Genomic DNA, 27,338 nt, shown 5'->3' with positions numbered 1-27,338 from the left:
TGCCAGGTTGATGCCCATATGGTATTCACGGCCTCCAATCTATCTGCTACGGATGAACGCCTCGTCCAAATTCGGTGCGAGACGGCGGCTGACCCCTTGCTACAGCGTGTCATGTGCCACCTAATGGATGGGTGGCTCAAGGGCCAATGCCCTCAGTTCTATAATATCAGAGATGATCTGGCGGTAGTAGACGGGGTTCTTCTAAAACTGGACCGCATTGTCATCCCGCATAGCATGCGCCAGCTTGTCCTGGACCAACTACACGAGGGCCACCTTGGCGTGGAAAAGTGCTGCCGATGGGCCCGAGAGGCAGTCTACTGGCCCGGCATTAATGAGGACATAGCCAACACAGTGCTCAACTGCCCCACTTGTCAGCGCTTCCAGCCGGCCCAAACACATGAGACCCTGCAGCCCCATGAGTTGGTCACGTCACCATGGACCAAGGTGGGCATCGACCTGTTCCACATGCTGGGTAGAGACCATGTCCTGATTGTGGACTACTTTTCGAATTTCCCGGAGGTGATACGGTTGCACGACATCACCTCGTCTGCAGTCATTCATGCATGTAAAGAAACCTTTGCTCGACACGGCATCCCGCTCACGGTTATGTCGGACAATGGCCCCTGCTTCGCCAGCCAGGAATGGTCCAACTTTGCCAGGCAGTACAAATTTGCCCATGTGACATCCAGCCCCCTGTACCCCCAATCCAACGGCAAAGCGGAGAAGGGAGTACATATAGTCAAACGGCTCCTATGCAAGGCTGCCGATGCTGGGTCCAATTTCTACCTTGCCTTGCTGGCCTATCGTTCCGCCCCACTGTCCACTGGCCTGTCTCCAGCCCAGTTACTCATGGGTCGTACCCTGAGGACGACGGTGCCGTCCATCCATGTCCCAGACCTCGACCACGTTCCGGTCCTTCGCCGGATGCAGCTGTCTCATGCACAGCGCAAGGCGGCTCATGACTCCCGTGCAGCTGATCTCCCTGCTCTGGCTCCAGATGACAATGTCCGCGTCCATCTTCCGGATGGTGGCTGGTCTGCAACCGCTATTGTCCTTCGGCTGGTGGCCCCCCTGCTCGTTCCTGGTTCGTCTACCGGATGGCTCTATTCTGCGCTGCAACCGACGCGCCCTTCGTCTCGTTCCACGCTCGCCACGTGATCCTCCACTGTCGCCTCGCCCTCCTGCTGACCCTGCCACGGACTATGCAGAGCTCCCTGTCACTCTGCATCCCCCTGACTCTGACGCAGTCCAGCTCGCTCCTGACCCGGCGGCTCTCGACCGACCCTTGAGGTGGTCAACCAGAATTCGTCGCCCGCCTCAGAGACTTAATTTATGAACTTTGCGGACTTATAGACTCTCTGAATTGTTTAGTTGCTTTGTTTGATCATTTCCCTGGTTTGTATATAGTGTTGATCTCGTTATTCTTGTTGCATACTGCTTTTCTGCACCAGGCACTTTCCCATGTAAATAGCTTCGTTCTCATGTACATAGTCCTGTAAATATGTCTTTGCACCCCACACGTAGTTAGGAACATTCTCACCATACGGTATTTATTGCCACACATATACATTCTTTTATAAAAGGGGGGATGTCATAATATACACCAGTATATCATGGTGCAGATACACACACTGATGGACACACAGCGGGACCAATCAACACACACAACACCACAACCAATCACCAGTTAGAGCACACTCACTATAAAGACAGGGGGCATCAGAGTTCCCGCTCATTCGGGATGCAGCCTCCTGGAAGGACAGAGCTTGCAGCTTACAGCACAGATCCTCACCATGTGCTGAGTGCATAGACTGGTTAGGACAGGCATAGGTCTTTAGTTTAATCTAACATCGTGTTAACCCACAATGAAAGTATGTTCAACAGTTTCTAACTTAATAAAATAGTGTTGCACTATTTTAAGTGTTGGTGGCCTGTATGTGTTCCATGGATCCAGAGCACCCAACACATCATAGGAGTCTTTGGAAAGATGGGGGAATGGTGTGGGATGGTAAAGCAAGATGTGGAGTTCCCAGAAGCAGGAGACGAGAAATGTAAAGAGTAAAGTTCTCCACAGCTGCTAGGGCACTTTTGTGAAATCTAGGAATGTTTGAAACCCTATCACTGACAGTTACTGAAGGTTATTACAGCCCCTAATTAATAGCGGAGGGATTGGTGCGCCCGTTACCATAGTATCATACCATGATATGAATGTTGTATCATGAGTCACCCATGATGTATGTTTTTTTTAATCCCTCATGGGATATGGGTGTCACTACAAGCCATTTATTGCCTATTCCTGGTTAACCCTGAGAAGGTCATTGTCAACTGCATTCTTGCAATGCTGCTGACATGTTATAAAGGTACTTCCACAGTACCGTATTTTGAACCAGCAACAATTAAGAAGTGACATTATACTTCCAAGTCAGGGTGGTGTGTGACTAGGAGGGGAATTAGCAGTTGGTGATGTTTCTATGTGCCTGCTGCCTTTGTCATTCTAGGTTGTTGACGTTGCAAGTTTGAGTAGTGGTGTCTAGTTACTACATTGGCAATCTGCCATTCCTTTACCTCCCTGCTCCGTCAAATGTTGCCCATCTCTCTGCATTGTTAATTCAGGCCTCTAGATTACTGTTGCAGTGGCACAGTGGCATGGTGGTTAGCACTGCTGCCTCACAGCCCCAGTGTCCCGGGTTCGATTCCGACCTATGATGATTGTGTGGAATTTGCATGTTCTTCCTGTGTCTGCGTGGGTTTCCTTCGGGTGCTCCGGTTTCCTCCCAACAGTCCAAAGATGTGTAGGTTAGGTGGATTGGCCATGTTAAATTTCCCATTTGTGTCCAAAGGTCAGATGGGGTTACAGGGATAGGGCAGGAGAGTGGGCCTGGATAGCGTGCTCTTTCAGAGGGTCGGTGCCAACTCGATTGGCCAAATGGCCTCCTTCTACATTGTAGGGATTCTAATGATTCTAATTCAATCACTATGCTATCACAAGTTAATTCAAAAATTTTAGATGAGCTCAGATCTGTTTCTTAACATTTAGATTTCCTATTGCTCAACATTTTGATATTTATATCATAGGTTCAGTTTTGTCGTAATTGCAATGAGTTCCAAATGGTGGCAGATTTATTACTTTTCTGAGATCCCTTGTCATTAAATACGATCCCTCCTGTCTTTTTGAACAAAGCCTGATTCATCAGTTAATAATTGACCTTGAGTTTATTAAATTTGGCTTTTTGTCCCTATTTATCAACAAACGGAAGTTCAGAATATAATCAAGTCTTCTTTTGTATGGGTTATTTTAAATTATTTCATTGTATGTGGGTGTTGCTGGCAATGCCTACATTTGTTGCCCATCCCTAATTGAGTTTGAAATGTGTGGGTTGCCAAGCCATTTCAGAGGGCAGCTAAGAGGCATGTCTGTGGGCCTTGAGTCACATGTAGGTCAGACCAGGTAGGGAGGACAGACTTCCTTCTCTAATGGACATTGGTGAATCAGATGGTTTTTTTGCAAAATGAATATGAATTTTACAAATTATAGTTTCATGGTCACTATTACTGAGACCAGTTTTACATTTCGGATTCACTAATTAAATTTAAAACCCACAAGCTGCTGTGGTGTGATTTGAACCCATGTTCCCAGTGCATTGGATCTTGGGATTACCTGTTCAGTGATGATGCCACTATGCCATCATCTTCCCCCTGAGATAGCCACAATACTTTAAAAATAGGCAAACTCCCTGGATATAGGCCAGCACAAGGCTGCTAACAAATTAAAACACAGGCATTCGAATTAGGAGCAGGAATAGGCTATTTGTCCCTGTGAAGTTTGAGGAAGCGACCACACGGGAGCGTAAGGGAACAAAAGGTTTAATGAACGAAGGGCAAAAACTCTATACACACCACTCCCTGAAGGGACTCATGCGGCCAACCCACACCCAGGCCAGGGTGTTTATGTCCTGGTTTATTCCCTTGCTGATGAGGGAGCTCTGCCCCCTCAGTGGGTGGTTCATATTCCACAAGACTCACAGGGAGCCTAATCGGCCCGGTCCCATGGGCTTCATGTAGGTTGTAACAGGTCCCTTGAGCCTGCTCAACCATTCAATAAAATCATGGCGAATCTGACTAATCCTCAGCTCCAAATTCCTGCCGACTCGCAATAACTTTTGACTCCATTGTTAGACAAGAATCGATCTACCTCTGCCGTAAAAATATTCAACAAACCTGCCCCGATCATTTTCTGTGGAAGAGATTCCCAAAGACCCATGACCCTCTGAGAGAAAGAAAATCTCCTCATCTCCGTCTTAAACTGGAGATGAATTATTTTTAAACCGTGTTCCCCAGTTCTAGTCTAGCATCTCCCACAAGGAGCAATGTCCTTCCAGCATGCACCCTGTCAAGTCCTCTCAGGATCTTGAATGTTTCAATAAGACCACCTCTCATTCTTCTTAACTCAAATGGATGCAAGTCCAATATGTTCACCCTTTGCTCAAAAGATAGCACCCCATCCCAGGCATCAGTCGACTGAACCTTCTCTCAATTGCTTCCAATGAATTTACATATTTTCTTAAATAGAGAGAGCAAAGCAACGCACAGGGCTCCAGATATGGTCACAGCAGTGCCCTGTACAACTGTAGCAAAATATCCCTACTTTTATATTCCATTGCCCTTGCAATAAACAACAACATTCCATTTGCCTTGTTAGACAGACAATAATTACCTATAATCCCTGGCTCAACCCTTTTACGGAAACCAAGCCCAAACAAATACTTTTACCTGTCAAATATGAATTATTTTGAGTGTGCCGATATCCATGGCAACAGGAAAGCAGTGTACTGTCTCAAAACATTGTGCAATCAAAAGATATTTGTTGTTATACCAAATAGTAACTGCATTATTCACTTTGTAAATCTTCAGATAATTCTTTCTTCTTGCTAAATTGTTATAATTTATATTAGCTCAGTTTCACCTCAACCAACAAAAATCTTCTGATCATGCAGCCTGTTCTTATAATTTAAATGCAAATGCTGGGAATTTAATTAAAAACAGAAAGTTCTGGAAAGTCTCTGCAGGTGGAGAAAGAAACAAGAGTTTAAAAAAAATAAATTTAGAGTACCCAATTATTTATTTATTTTCCAATTAAGGGCCAATTTAACGTGGCCAATCCACCTAACCTGCACATCTTTGGGTAGTGGGGGTGAAACCCACGCAGACATGGGGAGAATGTGCATACTCCACACGGAGAGTGACCCAGGGCCGGGTTTCGAACCCGGCTCCTCAGCGCCGCAGTCCCAGTGCTAACCACTGCGCCACGTACCGCCCTGAAAGAAACAGAGTTGATGTTTCGAGTCTAATACAACTCTTTCCCCAATTCCGACTCTTCCTATACCAAGTCTAAACACTTAGGGCTGGATTTTACAGTCTTAAATTAGAACCAAAAAAAAGTGGGAAGCCCAAAATCTGGCCACTGGGCTGCGCTGGTGGAAGCCCCATCTTTATTTCTACTGGTGGCCATTTTGCAGAGTATGGGAAAGACGCATAACAGGAAGTCCACCTGTTCCTGTTGATAGGTCCAAGGTTACATGTTTTAGGATTTTCACAGGGTGGGGGTTCAGAAACCCTCTGAGAACCCGCCCAGAGAGAAGAGACGGGAGGCCAACGAGTCATGACAGAAGGGTTGGAAACTCGTGGTGAGTAGGTTAAAAGACTTTTAGAGGCTTAAGAGTGGTATTGGGTGCATATTTACCTTGAGGAATGTCAGTAGGGAGGGGTAGAAGATGGAGAGGATGGCGACTCCATCGCGGGGCTAAATTTTGCACAGGCATTAATTTTGATGGGCTCTTTTTCAGAGGGCCCAGGTGGACCAGTTCTGCAATTTTAAGTACCGGTGACTCAGGCTCACTTATAAGGGATCATAGGAACTGTTTGACAAAAAATGGTGACTGAGGTAGGTGTTGTGTTATGCTACTTCAGATAACACATGCTGCTACTTGATGCAGTCTTTACTAAAGGATGCTTCAGACTCTGAAATGAGTTCAACGTGTTTATTGAACTATCAATACAGTTTTCAAATGAGTTTGACTCTCTGCTAATCTAACTGTAGTAACTCAGTCTGACTGTATGAGCTTGCTCTAAGCCACGTGCTGGGTGTGATGCTGCTGATCAACCCTGTCTAACTCTCTAGATGTCTGCCTGTGGAAAGAGGCAGGGTGTGAGTGCCTCATCCCTTTTATAGTGTTTAGGTCATGCCCCCTTGTGATGCCACCTTTGAGTGTCCTGACTGCCCATTGGGTTGTGTCTTATTCTGAGTGTTCATTGGTTGCATGTTTGCATATCATGACATCTCCCCCTTTGTTTTCTTCTTTTTTTTTATATGTATATAAATGTGAATGTGTCTGTCTAATGTGACTGACTGAGGAATACAGAACAGAACGAACAAAACAAATGTTCATAAGTCCTGTCTCTGAGGCTTGAGTCTGATCCTCGTTGACCGCCGGAGAGGTGGTGGAGGGGATGACGGTGTCTTGACAGGTGAGTTGGAGGCCACGACTGGTGGCCTCGTGGTTCGAGGTGTCTGGAGGTGGAAATGGAGAGGAAAGTGGTTGTGGGCAAGCAACTTTCACAGTGCCCTTCGATTCCCTCGCACAATGGAGCCATCAGCCATACGTATGACATAGGATATGGGCACGGCCTGTCGAACAATGACAGCCGGAGCAGACCACCCACCATCCAGTATCTTAATCCTGACCATGTCTGCCGGGGATAGCAGATCCAGATTGGCGGCAGCTGCCTCATAGCCCTGCTTCTGGCTGTCACGAAGCTGCTGCATCTTCTGCAGCACCGGGAGGTGATCAAGGTTGGGCAGGTGTATGGCTGGAAGCGTCGTCCGCAGTTCCCTGTTCATCAGCAGTTGAGCTGGCGACATGTCAGTGGTCAAGGGAGTCACCTGGTACGCAAGTAGTGCAAGGTGTATGTCGGAAGCGGAGTCCGAGGCCTTGTGGATGAGCTGCTTAACGATGTGCACCCCTTTTTCAACTTTGCCATTGGACTGTGGATAGTGCGGACAGGAGGTGACATGCCTGAAAGTGTAGCTCATGGCAAACGTGCACCATTCTCGGCTGTGGAACCATGGGCCATTGCCACTCATGACGGTGTTCGGGATGCCATGCCGTGTCTGCACCCGCGCAGTGCGGTTTTCGGCTGCTTTATGTTCCCGATCGCATTGCGCATGCGTCGGGTCCTGGGAAGAGCGGGCGAAATGGCCGCTTTCGTCAATGTGGAGGTGCTGCATCCGGGAAATGGCCTGAACACTCTCCACCTCGTGGGAGGCTTGTTTTTCACTTTCTGCCGTTTTGTACTATGAATAGTGATTTTTAGAGTGCTCATGCACAATACATGTTTTAATCGCAACTGGCAGGGTCATGTGCTTGATTTTCAACATTTGCTCTCGCAGAAGATCAGAGTGGACGCCAAAAACGATTTGGTCTCTGATCATGGATTCAGTAATATCGCCGAAGTTGCAGGATTGCGCTAGCAGTCTAAGGTTACTTAGATAGGAGTTGAAGAATTTGTCTTTACCTTGCATCCTCTGCTAGAAGATATAGCGCTCGAAGATTCTGTTGGTGTCCACCTCGCAGTGGCTGTCGAATTTGTCCAGGATGGTTTTGTACTTCGTTTTGTCATGTCCTTCGGAAAAATGAAAGGAGTTGAAGATCTCTATTGCATGGTCACCCGCAGTGGTGAGTAGAAGAGCTATCTTCCGAGCATCGGTCGCGCCATTGAGGTCGGATGCTTCCACGTATAGTTGAAATTTCTGCTTGAATGATCGCCAGTTGGCACTAAGATTGCTGGTGGTCCTGAGCTGATGGGGAGTCTGAATCATGTCCATTGTACCTGTATTCAGTAGCTGTTTGTCACGGATCTTGCTGTGTTGAACTAAATAGATTGAACAGTCACTCCTGGTATCATGTTGTGTTATGCTGCTTCGGATAACACAGGCTGCTACGTGATGCAGTCTTAACTAAAGGATGCTCCAGACTCTGAAATGAGTTCAATGTGTTAATTGAACTATCAACACAGTTCTCAAATGAGTTCGACTCTCTGCTAATCTAACTGTAGTAACTCAGTCCGACTGTACCAGCTTGCTCTATGCCACGTGCTGGGGTGTGATGCTGCTGATAACTCTCTGCTGTCTGTCTGTAGAAAGAGGCAGGGTGTGAGTGCCTCATCCCTTTTATAGTGTTTATGTCATGTCCCCTTGTGGTGATGCCACCTCTGAGTGTTCTGACTGCCCATTGGTTGTGTCCTATTCTGAGTGCTCATTGGTTGCATGTTTGCATATCATGACAGTCTGTAGGCCCTTTGGCAGGCCTGCTCCAGGACTGCCCCAGCTCGGTTTTGCCACATCTCTGTTGAATAGGGTGGTGAAACCAACTCTGTTCCACTGGGAATATCCTACTTCCGGGCAGCCTAGCGATGGAGGTGGGATTGCAATGGAATATTAGACCTGCCTCCCAATTCTGTCCCAAGCATGAAAGTCCCGCCCTTATTTTCTAAGGAATATATGGTCTCCTTTGTACCAAAATGTACTACCTCACACATATCTATTTTGATGTTCATTTTCCAATCATATGTCAATTCATGTGTCCAAATGCAACACATTCTGTCGTGGAGAACTGCCAATCAACTCTTTTTCATTATCTGGTGAAGCAATGGTAGAAAATTACATCACTGTCTTGTGATTTTATCTCATTCATTCTGCGACAAGCACATGATCTGATGCCCAATACACAGTGATGGATAAAATTAGCCCAGTGACTCAAATGTTCGACCATTCTCACACTTCCACTAATCCTGAGCCCTGCACAAAGTTCAGCACATCTACTTCTACTGATTTCCATGATCTGGGATTTTCTTTCAGGATTTCAGCTGTCATCTGGTGGAATAGCATTTTATTTCCATATCTTGGTATGGCTCCTTCATTTTGCCCACTCCAAACTGCTGTTTCTTACCCCCTCTTACAATCAGACATGTTTCTTCTAGCCACTGTGCCTCATTTATTTAGAAGTCTCCGATAGCTTTCCTAACTTTCTGCTGTCAAAAGTCTTTAAAAGAAGTTGCATATAGCTTTGTGATTTACTTCTAAATCCATTTATGTCTAGTTCAAAGTCCTCGGCGTTCTTATCTAAAGGAATCTGAGATAACGTTCAAATGAGGATCAGTATATAAATGTAAGCTGCTTTTGCTACTGAAGATTAAGAGATGTTTTTCAGAGTGGTCCAAGCTATGTTTGTTGTTTTAGGGTTTGCTTTAATTAACCTCACACATAAAGCACTCTCCAAAGTTTAGTGTTAACAAAGTATTTGCTTTGTGTTTTCTTATAGATCATCCTGAAAAGAGTTCTACAGTTGTAATCACCATTCACTTAAGAGATATTAACGACAATGCTCCTAAATTAGCAGAAGCTTCCTCTTTCTTTTTTATTTGCCTCCCAGCTGAAGGAGAGGAGCACGTTATAATCCATGCTGAAGATGATGATGTAGAATTTGGCCCACCATTCACGTTTTCAGCTGATGCAATTTCAGGCAAAAAAATCAAAATTGAACAAATTAATGGTAAGTAAAGACAGTAGCTCTAGCTTGTTTATATGTAATACTGAAAGCCAGTAATCTTTATTATTGTCACAAGTAGGCCCACATTAATACTGCAATGAAGTTACTGTGAAAATCCCCAAGTCGCCACGCACCGGCACCTGTTCGGGTACACTGATGTCCAAGTTACCTAATGCAATGAAATGAAAATCGCTTATTGTCACAAGTAGGCTTCAAATGAAGTTACTGTGAAAAGCCCCTAGTCGCCACAATCCGGCGCCTGTTCGGGGAGGCTGGTACGGGAATTGAACCGTGCTGCTGGCCTGCCTTGGTCTGCTTTAAAAGCCAGCCATTTAGCCCAGTGTGCTAAACCAGCCCCTAACAGCAAGGACTGGATTCTCTGCCTGCAGGATGCTCCATTTTGCCGGCAGCCTGGGGTTTCCCGATGGAGTGGCTGCCCCACAATGGGAAACCCCATTGATCAGCCAGCGTAATGGAGCATCCCGCCGGCGTGCTGAAACAGAAATGTGGCGCGGTGGGGCGGAGAACCCAGCCCCAAGTTTTTCGGGACCTGTGGGAGGAAACCGGAGGAAACCCACGCAGACACAGGGAGAACTGCACAGTGACCCAAGCCGGGAATTCAATCTGGGACCCTGGCGCTGTGAAGCAACAGTGCTAACCACTGTGCTACCATGCCGCCCCATGCCAGCATTTCATATGATAGGTTTTTCTGTCCTACAATTGCATCCAAAATGTGTTTTAAAGCCATTTATTTTACTGATATGTATTTAGAGATTATGAGAATTTTAGAGAGCTCATGCAGTGAAAGTATTTAGGTGGCACATTCTAAACAACTTTGTGTTGCTCATAAACTATTTTTAAAATTTGCATGATGACACAGGGCCTCTTACTGATCTATCTGAAACAGGCCATGTCAGGGATGATTAGCAGATGCACTATTCAAGGTCATTGATTTTGTTTTGGAAATGATAGGCCCGGATTTTCCAGCCATCCGTGGTAATCTATTGGCCGGCGGCGGACGGGATCTTCTGGTCCCGCCAAAGTCAATGGCAATTTGCATGCTCGCCAGCCTGGCCACCGGCAGTGGGGGGTCAGCTTCAGCTGGACCAGAAGATCCCGCCCATAATCTACATAGTATTTCTTTGCCTATACATCAACGTTGTTGGGTGAGATTTTGTCCTCATATTACTCTGATTAAAGACACAGACAGGAGTTTAGGGGCTCATAATATCCAACACAATTCTGCTCCTGCCCAAGCGTGCAACTCCATCATCTTTGATTGTGAGACAGTTCTTCGAGCCTCTCCTGAAGGGATGACAGTCTACATCTTGGGAAGACAAAGACTAGTTGGGCCAAATGGCCTGTTTGTGGCCTAAATCCTATGTAAGACATCCCACTCCACCCAACATGACCTCATCATGCTATCGAGTCATTAACATCACAGAAGGTCAATCGTCCCATTAATTCTATGCTGACTATCCCGAGAGCAATTAAGTTAGACCCATTGCCCTGTTATATCCCTGTAGTTCTGCAAATTGATTTTCGACAAGCGCCATCTGATTTCTTTTTGCAATCATTAACCATCTTTGGTTCCAACACCCTCGTGAACAGTATGTTCCAGGTCATTAATCCTCGCTGTGTTAAAAAATCCTTCATAACATTTCTCCCTGTTACTTTACCAAAATGTTTAAATCTGTATCCCCCTAGTCCTTTTCCATCAGCTAATGAGAATAGCTTTTTTGTGTCTACATTATCCACACCTGTCATAATCTTGCACACCTCGATCAAATCTCCCTCCATACCAAGATCTAGATCATTAATATATATCAAGGAAAGCAAGGGCACCAATACCGAACCCCTGGGGAACACCACAATAAAACCAGCCCAAAAATTATCGATTGACCATTACTCTCTGCTTCCTATTATTCAGCCAATTTGGTACCAAGTTGCTACTGTCCCTTTTATTCCATGAGCTATAACTGTTCTCAAAAGTCTGTTGTGTGGCACTGTATGGAATGCCTTTTGAAAGTTCATGTACACCACACCAACAGCATTACCCTCATGGATTATTTCTGTTACCCCCAAAACCTTCCAGCAAGATAGTTGAACATGATTTCCCCTTCACAAATTCATGCTGGATCTACCTAATCAACCCACGTTTTTACACGTGACTACTAATTCTATCCCGAATACTAGTTTCTAGAAATTTGCCCACCACTGATGTTAAAATGACTGGCCTGTAATTACTGGATTTTCCTTTTAACGTTTTTTGAACAAGGGCGTAACATTTTTGATCCGCTAGTCCTCTTGCAACACCCCAGAGTCTAATGTAAATGTATGATTGTAATAACAGTGTAAGACACAATAATCACTGAAATGCATTGGATACATTCTTGGAGGAAATTGTAGTATAAGGGCCTGGCACAGATAGGGTTAATGTGGGACTGAGTACAGTACCGCCATACAGTGATATAAGAGAACACGTGACCCGCACCCAGGGTCAGTTAAGTATTGGACAGAGTTCTGTGTACCAGTAAGCATGGAGACAACTTCTAGCTTGTATTCTTTACTGTATATTTGTAAATAGTTATAAGAATACAAAAAGACTTATACTTTTTTTATGACTGCGCATGACTATGAAGACTTCTTCAGGCTTACCAAACTTAACCAATACCCTACAACATCAAGAACATCATCTAGAAGGGAAACCCACATTGAGATGTGAGGAGTGAGAATACTAAATGATTAATATATAAAGTGGCAATCAAGAACCTGCAACATTAGCCAATTTCTTCCTCTAATAGGCGAGTTGTGCCTACTAGAGGAGAGCGTACTTCAGGCTCAAAGGAAACTCGGACAGCTGTGCCTTGCTTCGGCTGAGGGCTAGCAATCTCACCTCATCCATCTGCTTCTGGATTTTTATTTGTGGCCCAAAATTAAGCCCGTTTTTGTCTTAAAGGGACTTCGAATTTTAGAAGAGCCTAATAGAGAAGTGAAAAGTGGCACATAGTTACAGCATTACAACAAAAATAACCTAATTACAATTGTATTTCAATAGAACAAATATTTGGGATTGATTAACAGTAAGGTGAAATCTATTTTTGGAATCCCATTGACGTATTTGCAAATTCTTGTACCTGACCAATGTCACTACAGTGTGATTACCTTCGCAGGTACCCATTCCTCTGTCACCCTGGCCTTTGGTTCACACAGTGAAGAGATAAAATATAGCATTCCTTTGAAAATCACTGACAACGGCTCTCCACCTCTACAAGGAAACAGTATCATGACAGGTAATAGTTAATTGTTATCAGCTTAGAATACTAACCTTAGTGCATGATTGTAATAAATATTACAAATTACCTTTTTGTAAGTGAATAATTTTGTTTTGTCTTCTGACCCATGAGTTAAAAACTATAAATGTATATGATTGGTCCAAAAAAATAATCTCTCTCAAATAGATCTCAGCTAAATCTTTCCACATTGAATGCCTCCAATGCCTCTCTGTATAGATTGTTCTCTACAATCACGTTATATATATTTAACTCTTAACAGCTGTGCATTTTTCAAAGCTTGAACCTCTATCCCTGATTCTATAGTTTGCAGCAATCTTGAACACATCTGGGTTTAATTTATATTTTCCCCTAAAGTTCCCAATATTACAACAGTAGGTACAATTTAAAAGTACTTTATTGGTTGTGAAAGGTAATATATAAAATGTGTGTTCCTCTTTTTCCCTTTGCTCTATTCAAATTCTATTTGCCCAAAATAAGCAATCACAGTTCTTCTAATTGAACATGGAGGAACATAAGGATACAAGGGCACAAATCACTGAAAATGGTAGGGGAGGACAGTTGTTAATAAGACATGTGAGATCCTGGCTTTATCAATACAGGCATGGAATACAAGAGCAAGAAAGTTATGGTAAACCTTTATAGATCACTGGTTTGACCTCAACTGAAGTATTGTATCCAATTCTGGGCACCACACTTTAAGAGTGACCTGAAAGTTTTTGGGGGTTGTTTCCAGAATGGTTTTAGGGATGTGGGACTTCTGTTTCTTGGATAGTTTGGAGAAGCTTGTTCCTCTTAGAAAAGCAAAGTTTGAGAGGAGATTTGATAGAGAGTCTGGATACGGTGGATAGAGAGAAACTATTCCCACTGATGGAAAGGTTGAGAACTAGACTTAACATAAATGGCAAAAGAACCAATGTCAACTTGAGGGATAACATATTAATGCAGAGAGGGGTTAGCGATGTGCTGATATGTCTATGGGCTATATCATAGTTGGCTGGTGTGCAACCTCCAACCAGCAGGTGTTGCAGCTTGTGGTAGTAATTAGTAAGGTCATCAGAGTTTAGAGGAGATGGTGAAGATTGAAGCTCAGAAAGGAAAGAGGGCAGTACCTGTTTTGCCTTGTGTTTCGAGTACAGATTGGGTTTCTTTAGGGTTTGCCTGTTACCATAATAAACCCATCAAAGATGTATTTTTGTAAAAAAAGATCTTATTTATTTACAGATCCATATATTTCTCAGTACTGTATATGAGGTTGCAGTTCTGCTTCCCACCAGATCTCAGTCTCAGTTCCTTAGGCATGTAACACTGCATCATAGTTACATTAGGATCAGGTACTCCTGATGTTAATTAACCTTTTACTCTACAGTAACCAAGGCTAAGGAGGGATTTACAATGTCATTTACCTGAGTACCAGGAAGGGAAATTGGACAGACAGCAGTTGAGTGGAAGGTGGGGGGAGTCAAAGTCCATGAAGTATGTTCCTTGGGAACATGAGCTCAGCGAGGCATGAAAAGGTGGGAGAGAACTAGAAAGGGTTGGGGGAGTTTCAGGACTAGCGCAGAGGAGGTCACAGAGCCATTTATCTTGGTTGACAATGGGAGGAGGGAGGGTGGAAGCAGTAGAGCCACCTTACTGAATAGTCAAGAAATCCATGTGTTCCTCACACTTTTTAACTTAAGGAGAGAGGAAGCAGAAAAGAAGGGTTTGAGGAGATTATTGGTAATGAAGATAACAAATCACATGTTATTTTTGTTCTCCACAATGATCCTAGAATAGTGAATTGTTTCTGCAGAGATTGTGGCCAGTTGAGACTTATATGGTCAAGCCACATTGGTAATGGTTAAGCCAGCTGTGTGCCAGGTCCTCGCAAATCTGTAGTCCTCAGGCTAATCTGTATGTTGTGCTTGCCACAAAATCTGTGTCCCAACCCAGTCTTTTTTTCTGGTTGCCATTTCAGTCGATGCCAGCTGAGAGGCTTACTATTTGTGCATGCTAGGACATGTTTCAAGGAAGGATGATTTAAGCATATGACACATTCCTTTGTAATCTTTCCCAAGCCAAAGTTCTTCCTCTTATCAGTTCCTTGACTTTAATCATTCTAATCTGAAATCAGTCTAGCTGTATGTGTGAGGCAATATTTCTGTGTTCCACACTTCACCAATTACGGCTGACACCTAAACTCCATCTGTCAAATAAAATTGAGTAAATGAGTTTTATTATATGGCATGAGATAGAGAAATTATCCAAAACTTTAATGTGGTCAGTGTGAGTCAGTAAATCTGTAGAAAATGTTAGGGTAAGCAAAAATGAAAGATAGGGGATAAATATAAATACTGGACATATGAAATATTAAAAGAAAAATAAATATGTTATCTGCAATCATGTTAAAGAACATTGAAAAAGCATATAGGAGGAAGCCCCTTCCCTAAATGCCCATCTATCTTCAGTAATTTCTGCTTTTTATATCTGATTTTCCTTAGGAAAAAGTATATACATATATTTAATGAAGCCACTGTGTAAGTTGTCACATTGCACTTTCAGAGGAATATATTGGTACATTGGGGTTGGTATATAGAACATAGAACAATACAGCGCAGTACAGGCCCTTCGGCCCACGATGTTGCACCGAAACAAAAGCCATCTAACCTACACTATGCCATTATCATCCATATGTTTATCCAATAAACTTTTAAATGCCCTCAATATCTTTTGGCTACAGCATAATTTGCCATTAACCTCTTTAGCTTGGTTGGGTCATAAGTATGGTAGTGATAGCGATTGTAAAGTTTGCGATTTGATCTTCAGAAGAGGGCTGTCAGATTGTCGCTCCCATTTCACTTTCTTGGGAAATAGTCTGGGTCATTGAGAGAGGTTTTGGTCATATTGGTTTTTGGAGCACCTGATAATTCCCAAACTCTAAGTCGAGTCCACATATCACTCTTTCTGACCGGCATATGTTGCCGTGGGGAACTGCACCATCTATCAGTTGGCAGTAACATGCAATATTTGCAGCTTTGTGAGTGATGGGTCCAGCAGGCGAGAGCTTGGATATGAAGGGACCGTAAAGTCTATGATAGTTCAGCAATTTGCTAGATGGCAGGGTATGAGCTCATGTTTGTTTTTAATTTATTCTCGGAATGTTGGTTGACTCTAAGGTTGCAATTATTGCCCATCCCATGTTGGCTTGAGAATTGGCTTGAGTGTCGCACTTAAGCCTCAGTTAGGCTTCTTTGTAAAGCTTCTAGTATGCTGTGCACTGCACCAGTGTATAGTCATTTGATGGTATCAGATGTTGTACGTAAAGCACCACAATTTGGGTATTTAATGTTGTGATAACTATCAACATATTGGGGGTTACCATTGACCAGAAACTGCACTGGACCCATCATATAGATACTGTGGATACAAGACCAGGTCAGAAGCTGGGAATTCTGTGGTGACAAACTTACCTCTTGACTCCCCAAAGCCTGACCACCATATTCAAGGCATAAGTTAAGAGTGTGATGGAATACTCTCCACTTGCCTGTGTGAGTGAGGGTCCAACAAACTCAGTTCGACACTATCCAGGATAAAATGGCCTTTTGATTGGCACCCCATCCACCATGTTCAACATTCACTCCCTTCACCACCAATGCACAGTGGCAGCAGTGTGTACAATCTACAAGATGCACTGTAGCAACTCACCAAAGCTCCTCCGGTAGCAGTTTCCAAACTCTCAACCTCAATTACCAAAACAGGCATGGACAGAAAATACATGGGAACAACACCACCACCTGCAAGTCCTCCTCCAAGCCGCACATCATCCTGATCTGGAACTTGGTAGTAATTCTTTCACTGACGCTGGGTCAAAATCATGGAGCTCTCTTGTTAACCCACACCACATGAACCGCAGCAGATCAGGGCGGTGGTTCACCACCAACTTCTCAAGGGCAATTAGGTATGGGTAACAAGTGGTGACCTAGTCAGCGACGCCCATATCCTGTGAAAGAATTTTAAAAGTGTGCATTATATCTGTTTCTCTTTTCCTCCTCAGTTGCTATCTGTAAGTGCACAAAAGAACACAAGTGTTACATTGCGCTAGAACATCAATCTGGACCATCAAAAGTAGGTCTTGCAGTTGGAATACTGCTCGGAACCTTTGCTGTCATAGGTAGGTGTATATCTAGAACCAAGCTGAAGGCTCGATAAGAGTTTCCGTGGTTAAAATGTCATTTATTTTAATTTTGAATAGTGATTTAAATAATAACATTAATTCACAAAATGTTTCCATAGGTGTGATCCTGGCAGTGGTATTTTTACGAACGAAACCCAAAAAAAGTGATAAAATAGATCCAAAAGCAGCACGGAATGCGAATGAAACTATACCTCTAGCATAATGCTAGAAATTTGAATATCTACTGCTCCCGAAAGAAGTTATTTTGCAGGGTCAACTTCGGGGTCTTTGAAGATCCTTTCACAAATTTGTCTCTTTTTAGCGTTTGACAAAAGCTTTGATACAATTTAATTTGGTGTTGATTTTACCAGAAACATTTATTTATAACTAGAATTTTACAGAATCCTTAAAAAAGAAAGAGTGCATCCATCACATTCCATTGTGCCAATAAAAGTGATGTGTAATATTTGGAATGCCATTCATCAATCAATCCCACTTTCTAGAACCTTAATTTGAATCTTATTTTGAGTGATGTGGCTGTGGAGTATTCACTTTTGGAGTTTTATTGTTAGGATCTGTTTGATTTTTAAAAAAAGATTTGCAATTAAAATTCATTTTATGCCGGTTTGCAAATATTTCTTGCCAAAATACCACTATGGCTATTTTTATTATTTCCTTTATAGTTAACGGAATATGTAAAAAGAGATGATTCTGAGTGAGCACAAGACCAACCAATCATATTGGGCAAGCTAGTGTACCCTCTGCACTTCACAAAGGGGGCACTATCTTCAGGAATTATATTTTGGCATCCAAAATGAAACAGCGTAGATTTTCAATTTTTGTGTTAAATGCCTCAGCCTTAAACCGGTTAGTTTATGTCTAAACCTTTGCGTAATGAGTGATATGAGCAATGCACCATTTCAGATTAGATGAAGTTACATGTCAGTCATGCAATGATACAGTTTGTCCCGAATCTCATTATTGCGTTTCATGTTTGCTAAGAAGAAAATACTTGATAAATACGTCTTCATATATATATAGGTGAGCAGTGCTGTGTTATGTGATTTCAGCAAGAGCAGCGTTGGAGGTTCTTGATAAAATCACCACTGGGGTAACGAGGGGAAAAAACAGCTGGAATTTTCACTCCTGAAAATTATCCAGTGACCTCTCCTGCAAAAATGGACATGTGTGAACATCACAGAAGACAATATAGCTGGCTGTGATGTTCTGTGTGGCGAACAACCTGACAGCATTTATTGTCTAGGTTTGCACACAACGGGTGCCTCTGGGCAGATAAACATCTTCTGTGCCTTCAGGAGAAGATGAGAAAGCAGCAAAGGGAATTAGATGGGTGAGGGTGGGGAGAAATAGATGCTGTAAATATGTTGCTTTAGCTGCACTCCAGATAAATGGGATTTGCTGTTGGTTGAAATTGTTTGCGTTCCAAGGATAGTTTTCTTCTCGTATTTCTTGGGCTTCACACCAAAGAAAGTGCTCTGTAAATAAGATTTATGTTTGAATTATGGTTTTTTTTGCCAGCTGTTTTTGAGTAACTTTCCATTATATTAATATTGAACTGCAATGTTAATGACAAAAGAAAACAATGCTGAGATGCACCTGCTGCAACAAGAGGGGAACAAAGGACAGGTTTTAAAGATAATGGTTATTGCAATTTCTTTGTAATCTTGTGTGATCACGTTTAACGTGGCAGTAGATTTATCACTTATTTTGCATGTGGAAATATTTTTGGCCTAAATGTGTTTTCTCCTGAATAGCTAAATGTGATCATTTGGATATGAAAAATATCTGCCACGCTGACCTTTGGTGCTGCAGTCATTGTTTTCTTATGTGCATGAACTTCTCATGGGGCTTCTTATTTTTAATGCTCAGGGTTGACTGGTGCTACTTATAACTAATTGTACAATGACACCAATATCATGCTCCAGGGCCTGGCTACTGGAATGACTAGCTAGTTAGAAATTACTTAAATGTTTTTATAATATGCATGTTTGAACTTCTCAAAACTCACACAATAGGTTTTCTTCTGTCTGGTTGTCAAAGTAGCAGATTTGCTTTCATGTCTGGGAGAAAACCTTATTATAAAGGTTTACAAAGAGCAGCGTTGGAGGTTCTGCACTTGATAAAATCACCACTGGGGTAACAAGGAGAAAAAACAGCTGGAATTTTCACTCCTGAAAATTATCCAGTGACCTCTCCTGCAAAAATGGACATGTGTGAACATCACAGAAGACAACCTCTGAAAGTGGCAAACAATCACTGTACAATGTCAACACAGAACCATCTTATGTGGTATGTTCATCTTATGTAAGAGCAAATATTCTTCAAGATCTGCTTTTGGAATATTTTGAATATGTTGTTTTCCAAATTGTGATTTGCTTTCGAAGATTAAGGTGCTAAGATATTGCTCTGAGAGAAATTAAAATGTGGCTGAGTGTGTTGATAACATTCAAATAAAGGTGCAGCAGCTGAATAATGTATTATCTTTTGCAATGCGGCTATAAGAATAGAATAGCATATTCTATAACTGCTTTGCACCCAGAACCACATTTAAAAGTTTAAATGTATGGAAAGCATCCCCAATATTTAACGTCAAATAATTAGAAACCCATTGCTAGTCCTTTGTTTTGTAGTGTCAAATTTAAGTAATTGAAGTTGTGCTTCGATTGGTTTAATAGGTGACGTGCCATTAAATATGAACCATGCTTCTACATGAACCAAAAACGGCTGCAGGTTCATCCTATAGTGTGTGCTGTTAGTGGATTTTAGTCAGGATGATGAAAGGCCTTTACTGATGATCTCAGCACCAATGGCCGGGACTGTTGCGTCAAGTGATATGAGATTTAATCAGTACACACAAACTATGTGGACCTGTGGTCAGTGTACCCCTGTTTCACACTGATCAGTGAGCCACTGGAAGAGTAAATACTGAATTGCAAGTACAGCACTTTTATGTCAGATTGCTACTATATACATTTTGGAACCAATTGGTGTAATGAGTTGGCAGATTATCTTACAGCTGTGTTGTCTGGGTTCAAATTAATGGGGTAAAAATGTCCTCTTTCTGCTGGCTTTAAGGATCTCCTGTTCAATAAGCTTAGGCAGTCTTGGCTTCTAGTGCAATACAAAATGGAAAACCTCAGATAGAATGGCCACGAGGATAGCTGGCGTGGGCAAAGGGAAAATCTAACTGCTGCAACAGGCAGTATTTGCCAGAGTAGGGTGTGTATTGCTCTGCATCAGACCTGTGCTGTCTGTCAGATTTGGAAAGTGTTCTACGCTGGCACTGGGTGCCAAGTTGAAAGCAGCCATATCTTTGTTGTTGAACACAAAACTCACTAAAATAAAGGTATATTCAAAAATGGGATTGAACCTTTTTTTTTTACATTCCAGCTTTATTGTGCTGCCACTGTTTTGTTTTTGTACTTTTATATGAATCACACAATTCCAAGCTGTAGTATTTTGATACTTGGTCTGTGCACGATGCTAGTGTTGATGAAAATTGCAACAGCAAAAAAATGCACGAAGCTACACTAATTATTACAGTTTTTTATGGTCTGGGCATTATAAGTTAATTCAAAAAACAAGAAAACATTTGAAGCTTTATTTCGAGAAGATGTCTTTCTGGGGTCTGATTTTACGATTCTTTTCTGCTTGTGTAAATTTAGATTTTTGTAACTTCCACTTTGTTACTTAATGTGGTGATGCGTTAATTGTTTTGTTGGGTCCTTAAGCATGTCTGTGTGTGTTTAAAAATGCAAAAATCAATTTAAAAGGAAAAAAATATTGATTTAACAAAAATAGAGATTATCTGTGTGTAAAATCAAAAAGTCATTATTTCAGTTCATGATGCATTGTTCGGTTCATTAACTGAGACTCGCAACATTGAATATTGTTTTTAATAAGACTACTGAGATAATTATAATCAGCATATAAAATGACTGTGCTGTGGACCTGGAATAAAGTATACTTGGAAGGTAATTTCACTATGATACCACATCCGCTGCAGTATAGCTATAGCCAGATGAAAATCTAAATGCAAAATGTGCCCAGATTGCTGTACAAATTAGATTTGATCTGCAATCTATGCTAATTTCAGTCAGGAGGGGTAGAGGTGTGAGGATTAGGCTCGGCGGCGTTCCTAGGTTGGAGAAGGGAAAATCTTCCAGGTTCCCATCCCTGAGCATTGTGTGCAGCTGTCAGGTGGTTGATTGAGGATGCAATGTTCCCCATGGTTGAGAAGCATGTTGATATTTGCTGTAAGGGCTCATAAACATGTAATGACAGAATACAGGAGGCAACTGTCCGTGGAATTGCACCTGGGCAACAGTTCATCTCTTGAATAGAGAGGGGAGGTAGGATGGGGGACAAGTGGTGAAAAAAATACAAATTGAAATTCCCTAGGATGTCTCTGAAGTACTTAAAATAAGGAACTGATGCATAGAATAATATTTGTATGTATGTATGTCTTTTATAGAGATGGTAATAAAGTGTCTTGAGGCTGCAAAATGGAACATAAAATTTACCTTGTTTTTTTTTCTCCATTCAACAATGGGTGTTAAAAGCTGTTCGTATTAGTTTTGCAATTGTATGAAAGAGGTAAAACAACTTTGTAACAAGTAGCTATGATGTAATGGTTGCAAACACTCTTGAACACGCATAATCAATATGACGGACACAAAGGTCTGGGAAGGCGTGATGACATTTATTTTATTGTGGAATCATGAAAACTGCATTCTCATGTGAAAACCAACCTACCCTGTTCCACCCTCAACTCTCCTTTGCTGCCAGATCCTATTTACATCTTGCTGCTTCGCTGTGGATGGGGAGAAGAGTGACAGCTAGTGGACTGATAGCATTAGGGAGATGGGGATAGAGGGAGAAAAATGGCTTAATAACTGGGAGAGGAAGGGAATGAATGAAAAGTTTTCAAATTAAGTGCAACCATTTAAATGCAATTTAACAATCACATTTAACAACCGTGTTCCACATGTATATACATTACCCATGATTTCTCAGTAAAAATAAAAGGAAGTCCTCACATTCCAGTCACCATATTCCATAATTTTCAAACCCTCAACATTGCTGAATCTGGTTGCTATAACTGGTATCAGAAGGTTGTACAAACATAATGACCATGTGGTGCTGCTTTGAGACATACACTGGAGGCCTTCCAGTAGTAAACAAAGAGGTTTATTGATGAAAGGCAAAGGCAGTTCAGTAACAGGCACAGAACACTATACAACTGGGGCGTCATTCTTCGACCCCCCGCCGGGTCGGAGAATCGCCGGGGGCTGGCGTGAATCCCGCCCCCGCCGGTTGCCGAAGTCTCCGGCACCGGAGATTCGGCGGGGGCGGGAATCGCGCCGCGCCGGTTGGCGGGCCCCCCCGCTCGATTCTGCGGCCCGGATGGGCCGAAGTCCCGCTGATAAATTGCCTGTCCCGCCGGCGTGGATTAAACCACCTTTTGAACGGCGGGACAAGGCAGCGTGGGCGGGCTCCGGGGTCCTGGGGGGGGGCGATCTGGCCCTGGGGGGTGCCCCCACGGTGGCCTGGCCCGCGATCGGGGCCCACCGATCCGCGGGCGGCGCTGTGCCGTGGGGCACTCTTTCCCTTCCGCCTCCACCACGGTCTCCACCACGGCGGAGGCGGAAGAGACTCCCTCCACTGCGCATGCGTGGGAAACTGTCAGCGGCCGCTGACGCTCCCGCGCATGCGCCGCCCGGGGATGTCATTTCCGCGCCAGCTGGCGGGGCAACAAATGCCGTTTCCGCCAGCTGGCGGGGCGGAAATTCCTCCGGCGCTGGCCTAGCCCCTCAATGTTGGGGCTCGGCCCCCAAAGATGCGGAGCATTCCGCACCTTTGGGGCGGCGCGATGCCCGTCTGATAGGCGCCGTTTTGGGCGCCAGTCGGCGGACATCGCGCCGTTTCGGGAGAATTTCGCCCCTAGGTCTTTACACTTCAGCTCCCTAGTCCACACTGCCTGAAGTCCTGCTCCCAGGGCCCTGCGCAAACTCCCTATTGGCCCACGCAATTGACCCCAAGCCGGTCATGTGGTCTATCGAGACGCCCCCTCAAAGGGACCATGCTACTACAGATCACATGGGAATAAATGTCTTCTGTAAAATTTAATCTTTGGTTTTGTGAAAATCGTTCTGGGTCAAGGGAAGAGAGATCTTGTGTGACCCAACTTAGCGATATCCTTGTTTGAAAAAAAGATCACACGCCACTAATTCAGAAAATGTTTTTTTCCAGCACCCAGAATTAGTTGTCTGCACAGAAAAAGATTGACTGCTGTTTGAAAGTGTGACTTTTATCTGCAGCGTTGCAATAAAAATCTGTTCCTCCCACACTCCCGTACACAGAATGCTGACTTAGGCAACTGCAAATATTAGCATTACCATGGTTTCAAAACTACTTTCTTAAATCTGTCATGGCAATAAGTTTTACAGGAGTGTGCTAATCAGCCACACACACAGTGGGTCACCTCTTCCTTTCAATCAACCTTTCCCCTGCTGAGTATCCCTTTTAATGACCGTGTTTATCTTGTGCCATTAAGTAACCACCATTCAGGAAGAGCTGTTGTGTCGCAGCTTCCCACCTGCTGTTATTGACTAACAATGAGTGTACAGGGAAATGTTAACAGGAAAATAAAGTAACAACAGGATCCATGACTGGATCTGAGTCACCCAACAAATTAAAGCTCTAAAACACCTTATGGCTATATTCATATTGCCTATTATTTCTACCATTGTTTAAAATGCTTCATTTACATTAACGATGTCTACATCAGTTGGATCTGTTTGAAAACACACAACCTTGAAAATCTGCTGTGCACTCCGACCATAACCCTGGCAGGCCTATGTTAAAAGAGCTGGCTCTTCAGTTACAACCTAGCTAGGTTATTTCCCAGTCTAATTCTAGGGACACCGAGGGACCTTGCAATGTTATGCCACACCTGGAATATTGTGTGCAGTTTTGGTCTCCTTATCTGAGGAATGCTGTTCTTGTCTTGAGGGAGTGCAGCGAAGATTTACCAGACAGATTCCTGGGATGGCGGGACTGACATATGAGGAAAGTTTGAGTTGATTGGGATTATATTTCCTGGAGTTCAGAAGAATCCATAGAAACTTTTAAACTTCTAACAGGACGAGACAGGGTAGATGAAGGAAGGATGTTCCCAATGGTGTGGGTGTCCAGAACCAGGAGATATAGGGCGGGATTTACCTCACAACCCGCAGCCTGTTTTTCAGCAGAGAAGGATTTAATGGTCCCACCGTTGTCAATGGGATTTCCTGTTGACTGCACCCCTCATTGCTGGGAAACCCATGCGCCATCGGTGGGACTGGAATATCCCGCCGGCGTGAACATCCGGTAAATCCCACCCATTCTCTAAGGATACAGGGTAAACCATATAGGACTGAGATGAGGAGAAATGTCTTCATCCAGAGAGTGGTAAGTCTGTGGAAATCGCTACCCGCAGGGAGCAGTAGAGGCGGCCCGAACATTGTACGTTTTCAAGAAGGCGTTAGATATAGCTCTGGGGGCGAAGGGGATCAAAGAATATGGAGGATGGTGGAATCAGGCTAGTGAGTTGGATGCTCAGCCATGATCATAGTGAATGGCGGAACAGGCTCGAAGGGCCAAATGCCTACTCTTATTTTCTATGTTTCTATGAATTTGTATAAAGCTGTCAAATGTAACAGCATGTGAGGTACTGAGAAGTCCCAATGCACGTGCAACCTCAGCTTTCCATCAGCTGAAGCATTACATCCGATGAGACCAAGGCCTAAATGTTTCCTCTGGCTCACCAACTGAGCCCAGGAAAAGGTGCCCTGGAAATCTTTCAAATATATGAAATATGAATACAACAAAATCCAGCCCTCGTCCCTCACAAATCATACCCCGATGCCCCATCCATGTAAACGTCTGCCCCTCCACCCACCAGCATAGTCCTTCATCGGCCTTATGCCATCTTAGTGCCAACTCATGCCAACCCATCACCTTTTTCCTTTACAACTTCCATGCCAGCTGACACAGTATCCACCATGGACAGACTTCAGGACCCATGCTGAGATTTAAAAAAGTTATTAAGTGTCTATTGATGAATGCATCGTTTAAAAATAACTAATTGATAAACATCCAGTCACTAAATTTAGCTTCATTCAAATATTTAATCCTTATGACAACAAGCATTTGTATTCATATTCCCACTTGAAAGACTTTGTAGGCATTTGGAGATATTAATTAAATTGTAAAATAACACTGTGATAATGATAGGTTGTCAAATCAGTGATTCAGCATGAATCTGTAATGCTAATCCCTCAGGCTTATGTTAACAGAGCGAGTGAAATAGTTAGCATGATTTATTTTTGAACTGCAGACAACTTTTTACAAATATTTAAAGGACAGGAGATTTGCAATTCCCTGACAACTTGACAGCTCCCTTTGACAGTTCCAATGAGTTTGACAGTTCCAATAAATGTATCCACGTTTAACATGCATTCATGTCTACTTTCAACAATACCAAAGGGCATATTACCTCTCCCAAAGGGCACCTTCCTTCTCCCAAACGTGTCCTGGGACCATATCCAAAAGGATATCCTACAGCTTCAAAAAACTATGCTATGTTTAGACTTTCTCCAACCAAGTTGTTTTGGACATACCACTCATCAAAACCTGAAGGCAGATACACTTTAACATCTGTAGTTGCCTTTGAACCAAGGATTTGCGATTTAGAACCCACTCCAATACCTATCACCTGCCTCCATGAAAATAGTGGGGTCGATTTCGGGGGCAGGACTTTCAGATTGGGGCCTGTGCAGCCATTTTTACAAAGCTGGAGAACCTCTGCATATGTGTGAAAATTCAGGCTTAAGTTTGCAAGCTGCTCCTTTTCAGATGCGGTGGTTTACCTGACCTGCATAATGACATTGATCTCCCAAAATATGGAGAGAAATTGTTTTCCCATTTCAACTTCTTTACCTCTGACGTGTCCCTTGTGGCAAAGGTGGCCACCATTGACATTGAACATAAGGAACTCCCTCCTCCCCCCTCCACTGCAATGGCCAAAGAAGGTGGAGCTATGTTTATCAATGGGTTTCCTGCCTACTCACACCCCACTCGGCCCTCATCCTGCAACCTATTACCATTTAAAATCTGAAGATGGTGTAACCATACATTTCTTGATTTCCCTCACTTCCTTTACCTCAATTCTGCCCTTATGCCTTTATATCTTCAGGTACCTGAGAGACACCACCTGTCCAGGTAGTGCTGCGGGAGGCTGAGGGAGAGGAGACTAATGATGATGAAATACTGTCACTCTAGATGACACTCACAGCCAACATCTCAGATGCTGGCACTGTGTGTACTTTAAAGTGAGGCTCAGGGCCAAGATATGCATGTGGTGAGTCTGTGCATGAGATGAGTGCAGGCAAGCCAGGTGAAAGAATCAGCTGGGTGCCAGCTCTCTGGATAATGAAGTCACACACAAATTCTGTTCTGTCAAAAAACGGCAGATGGTATGCGTGCAGAACTAGTTGGTATGTTGGCCAGCCGACAGAATGTGTCAAGGAGCATGGAGGAATTTAGTTCCAAAGTGCCAAAAGACTTTGCTCAGAGCTTGGAGCCCTTCCTCTCCAGAGTGGCCAACTCCATAAGACCTTGTCCAACTCATGCCAACCCATGCCACCCACCACCTTTTTCGGTCAATGCGCTGAACTGTACACTGGGCTTCGGGACTTGATCTCAGGCTGAAAGGCGAGTTCCGACTTGACAGCAGTGCTGCTGCCCTGGTGATTTTACTGCAGGCAGCGGCCTCCTGACTGGCGAGCTTGCTGTCCAATTAAGGGCAGTGGGCGGACACCTGATGCTGCTGGTCCAATCAGAGTGCCGACAGTTACAGAATCCCACTGATAAAGGTAAGAGTTGCCTTCAGACAATTGGCTCCCCGTGGCCCATAGAATCCCCAGCTCCAATACCATCCCCCTACCCCCAAACCTGGGTTACCGCAAGGAGTTTGCTCCATAAACTGGTGGCCTCTCCACCGAGCAGGGGAATAACCGCTGTTGGCAAAATGCTGGGTCCCTAAAATGGCCGGTAATTGGTCATTTGGTTATGTAAATCAGCTCCGGACATCCATGGAACAAGCAGCAAAGGCCTCCTGCGGACCACTGAGAAACTGCCCTGGTGGCAGGGCAGAGAGAAGCAGCTGTCCCAATGTGAGTCCCCACTAATTTACCCGCACACTCACCTCTGTTCTAACCA

The 27,338-nt window shown here is 43.5% G+C and overlaps 1 protein-coding gene across 1 annotated transcript in view; it reads left to right on the top strand.

Annotated features, from left to right (window-relative positions):
• cdh17 (cadherin 17, LI cadherin (liver-intestine)) overlaps positions 1-21,593 on the top strand; it is a 170,470-nt gene extending 148,877 nt beyond the window's left edge. The window contains exons 15-18 of the mRNA XM_072468031.1: positions 9,378-9,608; positions 12,779-12,898; positions 16,935-17,051; positions 17,174-21,593. Coding sequence (XP_072324132.1) covers positions 9,378-9,608; positions 12,779-12,898; positions 16,935-17,051; positions 17,174-17,277 — 572 coding nt within the window. The 3' untranslated portion in view covers positions 17,278-21,593. The remainder of the gene's footprint in view (positions 1-9,377; positions 9,609-12,778; positions 12,899-16,934; positions 17,052-17,173) is intronic.
• The last annotated feature ends 5,745 nt before the right edge of the window (positions 21,594-27,338 follow it).

This window comes from Scyliorhinus torazame, chromosome 11, assembly GCF_047496885.1.
Source record: "Scyliorhinus torazame isolate Kashiwa2021f chromosome 11, sScyTor2.1, whole genome shotgun sequence".
Taxonomy (NCBI): Eukaryota; Metazoa; Chordata; class Chondrichthyes; order Carcharhiniformes; family Scyliorhinidae; genus Scyliorhinus; species Scyliorhinus torazame.
The sequence above is the reverse complement of the archived record's forward strand: the minus strand, read 5'-3'. Positions and strand labels throughout refer to the sequence as shown.